We start from the raw sequence: 10,759 nt of genomic DNA, 5'->3' as shown, positions 1-10,759 counted from the left end.
AAAATCCTGCGGTAAGGGAAGAAGAAGAAGAAGAAGAAGAAGAAGAAGAAGAAGAAGAAGAAGAAGAAGAAGAAGAAGAAGAAGAAGAAGAAGAAGAAGAAGAAGAAGAAGAAGAAGAAGAAGAAGGAAGGAAGAAGAGAAAACAACCACACACTCACCTTTACAAAAACTTGCTTTCCGCCTTGCAACTTTGAACCTCAGAACTTATTTCCTCGCTTCCAACATTTTCACAAGCAGAGAGAGAGAGAGAGAGAGAGAGAGAGAGAGAGAGAGAGAGAGAGAGAGAGAGAGAGAGAGAGAGAGAGAGAGAGAGAGAGAGAGAGAGAGAAAAACACATTAACAGGCAAGCGAATGAAGTAAAGGATAAGAGGAAGTGAGAGTGCGAGTGAGTGAGAGAGTGAATTTGACGGAACTGAAACGAAGGACTGTGATGAAGTTATACAAAGACTAGAGTTGAAAGTGAGTGAGTGAGTGAGTGAGTGAGTGAACAAGGAAGAAAAGGGTAAGAAAGGGAAGGGGAAGGGTGAAGGAAGGGTGACCGCAACCACAATCGTTAACCACCATCTCTAACCACCCACTTAGGGCTCATTAACCACCCCCTTACCCGGAGGAGGAGGAGGAGGAGGAGGAGGAGGAGGAGGAGGAGGAGGAGGAGGAGGAGGAGGAGGAGGAGGAGGAGGAGGAGGAGGAGGAGGAGAAGGAGGAAGGGTAATGAAGAAGGGGAAAGAGAGAAAGTAAGAGAAAGGGGAGGGTGTGGTGGGGGAGGAAGGGGCACTATGGTGGGGATACAGGGAGGGAAGTTGTTTGGGTGGGGGTGAAAAGAGGGGGGTTAAGATTCCCAGAGATATGGACTACCTCGCCTTTGGAAAGTTCGTCTCTGTTTTGAATTTTTGTTTCTTTATTTATTTTCTTTAATTATCTTCCTTCAGTGTTCCTCAGTTTTTTCTTTTTCTTTTTTTTTTTTATTACACGGAATTTCAAGGAGGAACAGAGTGGTTTTATTATTTAGTTTACTACTTATCATTATTTTCACCTTTATCATTTTCTGTTTATCTGCCTTTTTTTCCTTATACTACTCTTGTGTTTATCATTTTATGCTTTCTTCATTTTCACATTTATTTTCTCTGTTTATCTGCACTTCCTCAGTACCTTGTCCATCATCTTATGCTTTCTACATTTTCCATTATTTTCTGCAAGAGGAAATAATTTGATTTTAAGATTAATTTTTTATTCATGTAACTGTTTAATAGTCAAATTGAATTAACCACGATGGTCTTTGGTTCATCTTTTTGCACTGTGGTAGCGAAGGACACACGTTCTCGTCCATTCAAGAGTTTCCCCAGGGCCACTTGCTCCTCAAAAACCGATCAACAACATGTTTCCTTCCTCATAGCAACTTTCATTAGATTATTTAAAAGTAATGGTTAAAAAAAGAGATGAATTACAAACTTATGTCTACAATTTTCTCTCCATTTTTTACTATGGCACATCAGAAGAAGAAGGCTTTGCTAGAACACACACACACACACACACACACACACACACACACACACACACACACACACACACACACACACCTTGGTTACACCTTAATTAACAGACTCCACAGGTAACCAAACACCGGAAAAAAAAGGAACAGAGAGAGAGAGAGAGAGAGAGAGAGAGAGAGAGAGAGAGAGAGAGAGAGAGAGAGAGAGAGAGAGAGAGAGAGAGAGAGAGAGAGAGAGAGAGAGAATAAAATATATATCTTTAAAAATCGCTCCAGTCATTATACGCTTGTTTGAGTGCCCTCCCTCCTTCTCCACCTCCACCACCTCCTCCTCCTCCTCCTCCTCCCCATTACCTCTGATGGGTGACGCTCTGATGGCTCAATCATCCGTAGGACTCTGCCCCTTATCTGATTTCTAGGAGGAGGAGGAGGAGGAGGAGGAGGAGGAGGAGGAGGAGGAGGAGGAGGAGGAGGGAGTAGGAAATAAAAGAAGAGGTGAAGCAACTGTAGGAGAGAGAGAGAGAGAGAGAGAGAGAGAGAGAGAGAGAGAGAGAGAGAGAGAGAGAGAGAGAGAGAGAGAGAGAGAGAGAGAGAGAGTGTGTGTGTGTGTAATGAAGGACAACAACAACAACAACAACAACAACAACAACAACAACAACAACAACAACAACAATAAAGATAACAACTCTCATTAAACCTTCAAGCTAAAACACTAACCATTAACAAACAAACAGATGAACAAAACAAAACAAACAAAATAAATAAATAAATAAATAAATAAACAGCATTCCTTCAAGAGACACAGACGGACAAGACGAGGGAGGTGTCGGGCCAAGCAACAAACAAAGCATAGTAAACACGGACAGGTGGAAGGGCGGGCAGGTAGACACACAAGACAAACAAGACAAACAGGTAGGCGGTGGCGCAGGTGAGATAAGACAATGAGATCTTGACCTTGGGAAAATGAAGACAATCAAAACAAAATAGAAAAGAGAGGAGATTCGAAAAAAAAGAGGAAGTAAAGGAATCAGAACAGAGGGAAAAAACTCGAAAATATCAAAAAAAGGGAATGAGGCCACGTGACTTTTAACGCTAGATGAAAAGGGAATCAGAATACATAATAATTTAACGCGAAATAGAAAGAAAGAAGAAATACAGGAGTAATTAAACACTGAGGTTTTGAAATTACACTACTAAAATAAAAAAAAAAAGGAAAATTGAAGAAGACTCGAAAAATCTAAAAAATAAATCAGAATACACGAATTTTTAACGTGAAATGAAAATGAGAAAGAAAATCAACAGGAATAAGTCACATTTAGCCTCTCAAATTAAAATAACTTAAAAAAGAGAAAAGAAAAATAAAGAAAAAAATCAGAATGCATGACTTTCATAGCATAAAAATGAGGAGAAAGAAAACATGAGAGCAGTAAGTCACATTAAGCTTCTGAAATTTAAATGGCCAATAAAGAAAACGAAGGAAATGACTCAGGTAACTGTGGAAGGAGAATCAATCACGGGTATCACAGGTGACCATCAAGAGACACTAATGAGGGAGGAAATACCGTGGCCAGGTGTGTGTGTGTGTGTGTGTGTGTGTGTGTGTGTGTGTGTGTGTGTGTGTGTGTGTGTGTGTGTGTGTGTGTGTGTGTGTGTGTGTGTGTGTGTGTGAGGCGCCACCTGCGACCACACACACACACACACACACACACACACACACACACACACACACACACACACACACACACACACACACTCATAAAATAAGGAAATGGTTCTTATCTGTCTATGTTGGTGTGTTCTCTCTCTCTCTCTCTCTCTCTCTCTCTCTCTCTCTCTCTCTCTCTCTCTCTCTCTCTCTCTCTCTCTCTCTCTCTCTCTCTCTCTCTCTCTCTCTCTCTCTCTCTCTCTCTCTCTCTCTCTCTCCCTCAGGTCAGCCGCCCCCTTACCATGAAGAAGGAGGGGCCCATTCAGACACGCAAGAGGAAGCCTAAAAGCTCTTCTTCCTCCTCTTCTTCTTCCTCCTCCTCCCATCACCAACCGACCTCCAGTCGCTACGCCGCCTCCACCTCCTCCTCCTCGCCCTCCCCCAGGTAAGAATGACAATAGATGGTAGATAGACTGGTAGATTGATAGATAGTGTGTACATAGACAAGGGAGCAAATAGGGCTGATATATGAGGAGTATGCTAAATAGATAAATGAGTTAATATAATATAATAGACAAATGCAAAGATAGATAAAAAGATAGATAGATAGACAAGGAGAAAAAGTACATAGTGGACAGGTAATTAGATAAGTTGATAAATAGACAGAAAACTGACGTAAATGAGAGGACAGAAATATAAAGACAGACGCACAGATAGATAAATAAATAGACAGACAGACAGATAGATAGATAGATAGATAGGTAAAAATACAAACTGATAAATATATAAGCAGAGAGACATGTAAAGAAAATTATAAATGACAAATGACAAGCCTTAAAGTAACCAACCAAAGACATTGACATTGCAATAAAAAAAATAATACCAATCAAGATTCCACAAGTAAATAAATACATTATGTGTAAAGAAGAGAATAAGAAGCGGAGATAAGAGAAAGGGCAATAAACAGATACAAAAATAAGTAAGTAAATGACAGTACTCACTCAAATGACGAGATTTTTAACTTCATTCTTGGGTCTGGGAAAAAAAATTGGAGGGTAATTATTATCATTAAAATATCTAACATTCTGAACGTCTAAATATAAGAGTCATGATTATTAATGTAATGAAGAGGTTATATTATACTCTCTCTCTCTCTCTCTCTCTCTCTCTCTCTCTCTCTCTCTCTCTCTCTCTCTCTCTCTCTCTCTCTCTCTCTCACAGCGTAACCATGGGCGCCGCCACTTCCCTGAAGCACCACCAGTCACCAGCCTATGGTATGTAATAATAATAATAATAATAATAATAATAATAATAATAATAATAATAATAATAATAATAATAATAATAATAATAATAATAATAATGCAATGTGTGTGTGTGTGTGTGTGTGTGTGTGTGTGTGTGTGTGAATATGCAATTGTCATGTATGATTTAACAATTTTTCATCAACTTCACAAATCTAGTTTAACCTAACACACTGTTGCATATCTGAGTCTAATTTAATTTAACCTAACCTAATATAACCCAATCTAATTTAAAGCCTTACTTAACCCAACCTAACATAAGCAAACCTAACCTAACCAGACGCAACCTAACCCAACAAACCAACCTTTTTTTCCCATCTTTTTACTGTCCTCGGCCAGAATAACTTTCACGTTAATAGATAAATAATTAAAAAAAAAGTTAATGTAACTTGATCAGATCTGACCAAACCTAACCTAACCTAAGCTAACCCTAACCCAACCCAACCTAAACTACCCTAACCTAACCTAACCTAACCTATCCTAAGCTAACCTAACCTAACCTAACCTAACCTAACCTAACCTATCCTAAGCTAACCTAACCTAACCTAACCGAACCTATCCTAACCTAACCTAACCTAACCTAACCGAACCTATCCTAACCTAACCTAACCTACCGTAACCGAACCTATCCTATCCTAACCCTAACCTAACCTAACCCAGCCTAACCTTCTTCACCTTCAGTCTCCACCGTGATCACCAACTACGCGGACCACCATGCTGCCGAACACTACGCAGGGGGCGCCGCCGTGGCCCTGCATGACCAGGGCGCGCACCTCCTGACGGCGGGCGCCCACACCCTGCCCCACGCCGCCCCGACCCAGCTGGTGTCCTACCCTTCCCCCTCCTCCACCCCCCACCATGTGATTCCCAACTCCCAGCATTTGTCGCACCAAGTTATGAAGCAGTGAGTATTGTGGAGAGAGAGAGAGAGAGAGAGAGAGAGAGAGAGAGAGAGAGAGAGAGAGAGAGAGAGAGAGAGAGAGAGAGAGAGAGAGAGAGAGAGAGAGAGAGGAATAGAAAATGTATACATATACCATACACCAATCCGTACTCTCTCTCTCTCTCTCTCTCTCTCTCTCTCTCTCTCTCTCTCTCTCTCTCTCTCTCTCTCTCTCTCTCTTAAACTATCAAACTATTTCCTTTACCACTTACCACCCCTCTCTTCCTCCTTCCCTTCGACACACATACACACACACACACACACACACACACATACACACACACATACACACACACATACACACACACTCTCACTCACTCACTCTCCCACAGGATCCCGGTTCTCGAGCCTCTAGAGGACGCAAACATCAAGTATGAACACACTACATAAGGACAACAGAAGAAGAAGAAGAAAAAAAGAGAAAGTGAGAAAAGGAGAAAAGGAAGACAACGAAAGGTGACCAGAATCCTGACTCCCGGACATCTTTGCCTTAAAAACCTTGAAAAAACATCTTTGTACCTTAATTACAAAGGGCGTTACTACTTTACCTCTATCAGTACGCCACGTCAAATTTAACTATGCTCTTGTTATCCTCCCCTATTTATCAGTCAGTGGCTTAGCATGTGTTATATTTGCTCCCTAGTACTTATAAGAGTCCTAGTACTTATGTATGCCTCCTAGTACTAGTTAGCACATTATATGAACCCTTTCACTGCGACACGAAACAATTAGCAGCACCAGAAGCAATGCGTGAAGTCTTTAAAAGGATCTACAAGAAAGTTAGCTATAAAAAAGGATACATTTTGCAATTTCTTCCCAGTTCAAGGATTGGACGTGGCTGTAGAACAAGTAAAGATGTCTCAGAGTGGCTGGTAATTAGGGAAAGGAGTACCAAATACCAGTCAAAGGGTTAACTAGGGCCACACTTGCCTACACCACTCACACACTATAAATGCATAGCCACTTCACTTATTATGTGTTATATATATATTTTCTAGTACTTGTGAGGGTCATAATACATCTTACCTATTTCTCCTAATACTAGTGAGAGCATTATATATTAACCAGAACTACCCACGCTTGCCTTTATCCCCTTCACATCTTCTAAAACGCACAGACACTTCATCTGGCACTCTGAACTTGACCCTGGCAGCATAGTAGAAATCCTGGCACCCTTCCATGGCACCAAGTCTAAGGGCCTGGCACTCCACCCAAGACCCTGGCGTGGAACTGAAAGCTTGGAATGGTGTTAAATTGTTGCGAAGTGTTGAGAATCCTAAGATGACAGTTTGTGGTGAGGCGTTTAGTTAATGATGGACCAAAGAGACAAGACGGCATTAGAGAGAGAGAGAGAGAGAGAGAGAGAGAGAGAGAGAGAGAGAGAGAGAGAGAGAGAGAGAGAGAGAGAGAGAGAGAGAGAGAGAGAGAGAGAGAATATTCTAACGCAGACAATGGCATGAAAATGTTAAAATAAGAGAAAGTAGCTGACAGTTTAGATAATCTGCCTCGTATTTCCCGTGAGTCGCGGCGAGGCAGGAAAACTTGAGTGAATAACAGTCAAATACATTACGCTAAATAGTGAAAGGAAAAAATGGATGAAAGAAAAAAAAAGAAGATAAAGAGAGAGAAAGAGAGAGGGAAAGAGGGAGAGAGGCATTACCTCGCGCGCATTATTGTATTATTTCTTAAGACTGTGTTGTTGTTGTTGTTGTTGTTGTTGTTGTTGTTGTTGTTGTTGTGTTTTTGTGTTTAGTGATTATACAAAGGTGTGTGTGTGTGTGTGTGTGTGTGTGTGTGTGTGTGTGTGTGTGTGTGTGTGTGTGTGTGTGTGTGTGTGTGTGTGTGTGTGTGTGTGTGTGTCAGGTAGAGCAGAAAAAAAAAATAAAAACGAAACGTGGCACCAGCGCATTTTCCGTAAATATGTGGCATCACTGTAAAACCAAGAAATAATTCGTTGATGTAATTGTTTTTGCATTATTTTTCAGCAATGTGGGATTAATTATTATTATTATTATTATTATTATTTCCCAGGTAACCTTCTTCCCACAACATTTATTTAATTTCCAAAGCTGTGTTACTTGCAGTGGTAACGTTTCCCCTCGTAACACATTCTGGTGTATTGCCAGAGTGAGGGTTAGGGGGAGGAAGAGGTGTGAGGGCAGGAAGAGGAAGTAAGGGGCAATGAAGCAGACATATCACTTCTTTAAAGAAAATTCCATTCCATTAGCTATAATTTTTCCCTTCTGTACATTTCACAACTGTTTCCCTTTCAGTATATTTCATTGTTTCTCTTCCTATTACTCTCTACTTCAAGATCCACTGCACATCTCTCCTTTTTCCTAATATTTTACTTTTTTTTTTTTTAAGGCTAAAGAGAAAATTATGGAAAGATATTTTTCATTACATTCCAATAACGTACAAGTTTCTCCCCATTCTTTTTTTTTTTAATATATCAACGTTTGTCTCCTTACTTTCTTTTTTTCATTTCTTTCCATTAATTAATTACGTACTTACTTTCTGTACATATTTCCAAAAGTTTCAGTTCACACTCGTCGGGTTGAAAACTTTATGAAAAAAAAACAAAATATATATATGTATAAAGAACTGAAACTTTTTACTACAATATAGAATAAGATATAATGGAGATTTGTCTGTCTGTCTGTCTGTCTGTCTGTCTGTCTGTCTGTGTGTCTGTGTGTGTCTATGTGAATTTCCGTGTCTTATTTTATATTAATTTGTATGGGCGTTAAACGATTATTTCCATTTTTGTTAAGTGTTTTAATATATATTTGAGAGAGAGAGAGAGAGAGAGAGAGAGAGAGAGAGAGAGAGAGAGAGAGAGAGAGAGAGAGAGAGAGAGAGAGAGAGAGAGAGAGAGAGAGAGAGAGAGAGAGAGAGAGAAATTCTTTATACGTATCGGATAAACTGGCCAAGGTAAAAAAAAGGCAAAAACAAAGAAAAAAATAGAAAAATACTCCCTCAAATGCCATTAAAAAAAGAAAATAGGAGTTAGAGAGAGAGAGAGAGAGAGAGAGAGAGAGAGAGAGAGAGAGAGAGAGAGAGAGAGAGAGAGAGAGAGAGAGAGAGAGAGAGAGAGAGTTTATTTTTATCCTACCCTAGTTGTATATAATTGTAAATAAAGTCAGTCAGAGAACATACGAGTGAAAACTATAAGATGATGTTTTTAAATGTGTAAAGTAGCACCTTTGTATCCCTTCCTGTGGTTTGTGTTTGAAATACCTGGAGAAGGAAATACCTGGCTTTTAATTAACCTTGGAGAGAGAGAGAGAGAGAGAGAGAGAGAGAGAGAGAGAGAGAGAGAGAGAGAGAGAGAGAGAGAGAGAATCAAATTAGACTAGAACTTCCAAAAAACTACTTTTCTGTAGACGTACACGCACATACAAACACACATACAAACACATACATATTACATACATATATATTGATGCTGAGTGATCTAAAAATGCAGATGGAATTTAAGACGAAACAAATTTACCTTGCCAATACGAAAAAGAAGAAAAAAACACCCAAATGTAGCAAAAAAAAGAAAGATTATCCCACAGAAGAGAGAGAGAGAGAGAGAGAGAGAGAGAGAGAGAGAGAGAGAGAGAGAGAGAGAGAGAGAGAGAGAGGAGGGCTGGCAGAGGAATAAAAAGAGCAAGGGAGAAGGAGGAGGAGGAGGAGGAGGAGAGATGAAACAGGAGGGAGGGCGGGAGGGAGAGTGAGTATGGGGCGGCACTTGAGATAAGGGAGAGTGAGATAGTGAGGGAGGGAGATAACACGTCACCATGAATCATTCCTTAAGATGCCCCCGTCGGAAGCTGGCTCTCTCTCTCTCTCTCTCTCTCTCTCTCTCTCTCTCTCTCTCTCTCTCTCTCTCTCTCTCTCTCTCTCTCTCTCAGTGATATATTATCTGAGGATGTTGGAGGTAGTAAATATAGTGCAATAAAATGTGTATTGATAATTTTAATGAAAACTTATTATTATTATTACTATTATCATTACTATTATCATTATTACTATTATCATTACTATTATTTTTATTACTACTACTACTACTACTACTACTACTACTACTACTACTACTACTACCACTACTACTGCTGCTGCTGCTATTATTATCATCATTATCATATTTTGCTAATTGCTAGGAGACACATAGACAAACAAATAGAAAACCCAGAGAGAGAGAGAGAGAGAGAGAGAGAGAGAGAGAGAGAGAGAGAGAGAGAGAGAGAGAGAGAGAGAGAGAGAGACAGGTAGCAATATAATCTTTGAGTCACTGAAGTATTAAAGATAGAAAACGACCTGGTGTTGGCGAGGAGGAGGAGGAGGAGGAGGAGGAGGAGGAGGAGGAGGAGGAGGAGGAGGAGGAGGAGGAGGAGGAGGAGGAGGTCGTGGCTCTGATATCAAAACAGGACAAGTGCCAGTCTTACAAACAGCGACAGGGCGTAAAGAAGATAGCTGAAAGGAGGAGGAGGTGAAGAAGGAGGAGGAGGAAGAGGAGGAAGAGGAGGAAGAGGAGGAGGGAGAACAGGAGGAGGAGTAAAAATAATAGAATATGAGAGAAGAGGATTAGTTTGATATAAGTCCCGTAAACCAGATAGAAGAGAGGAGGAGGAGGAGGAGGAGGAGGAGGAGGAGGAGGAGGAGGAGGAGGAGGAGGAGGAGGAAATGCTGGTATGGGTGGAAAGATACATGAAAAAGATGAGATCTTAAAATAACAAAATGCAATGAATGAACTGTGTGTGTGTGTGTGTGTGTGTGTGTGTGTGTGTGTGTGTGTGTGTGTGTGTGTGTGTGTGTGTGTGTGTGTGTGTGTGTGTGTGTGTGTGCCAATATCCTCACACTACAACACCAGAAGAGTGTCGTAGGAAATAATAAACGCAAAGGAACTGAAAATAAAGTAGGAAAAATATGACAGCTTGTTATTAGAAACGAACAATCCACGAAAAAAAAAAAAAAAGTAAAAGGAAATAAAACAAAAAAAAAAAAACTACACACAAAATAATAAACAAATAAATAAGTGAAACAGACATCCCATTTCACAACCAAGAGAGAGAGAGAGAGAGAGAGAGAGAGAGAGAGAGAGAGAGAGAGAGAGAGAGAGAGAAGGCTGCGTTATCAGTTCACGGCGGCGCAGACACCCTACCCTATGCTAAACCTCTGCCAAAGGATACAAGACGGAACTGAAGAATATTTATCACCTCTACGTGTTAAATCTTCCTCTCGCTTAGATATCCTGTAACTGATACTCTTCTGATAGGTATACCTGCTTCAAAGGGAAAAAGTGAAGGGGAAAAGGGAAAAAAAGGGAATATTGATGTAAATGTTGTGTTTTGATTGGACAGAAGTGAAGGGTAAGTTAGATGTGAATTGGT

At 40.2% G+C, this 10,759-nt stretch overlaps 1 protein-coding gene across 8 annotated transcripts in view; it reads left to right on the top strand.

Moving 5' to 3' along the window:
* The window catches only part of LOC135090220 (transcription factor GATA-3-like), a 40,925-nt gene extending 32,644 nt beyond the window's left edge, over positions 1–8,281 (top strand). For all 8 annotated transcript variants that reach the window (XM_063986718.1, XM_063986720.1, XM_063986717.1 and 5 more), the window contains exons 10-13: positions 3,419–3,579; positions 4,356–4,408; positions 5,120–5,342; positions 5,711–8,281. In XM_063986718.1, the coding sequence (XP_063842788.1) occupies positions 3,419–3,579; positions 4,356–4,408; positions 5,120–5,342; positions 5,711–5,768 (495 nt within the window). In that variant the 3' untranslated portion in view covers positions 5,769–8,281. The remainder of the gene's footprint in view (positions 1–3,418; positions 3,580–4,355; positions 4,409–5,119; positions 5,343–5,710) is intronic.
* Positions 8,282–10,759: the final 2,478 nt, after the last annotated feature.

Source organism: Scylla paramamosain, chromosome 34, assembly GCF_035594125.1.
Source record: "Scylla paramamosain isolate STU-SP2022 chromosome 34, ASM3559412v1, whole genome shotgun sequence".
NCBI classification, from domain to species: Eukaryota; Metazoa; Arthropoda; class Malacostraca; order Decapoda; family Portunidae; genus Scylla; species Scylla paramamosain.
This window is presented reverse-complemented; position numbering and strand designations above follow the sequence as displayed.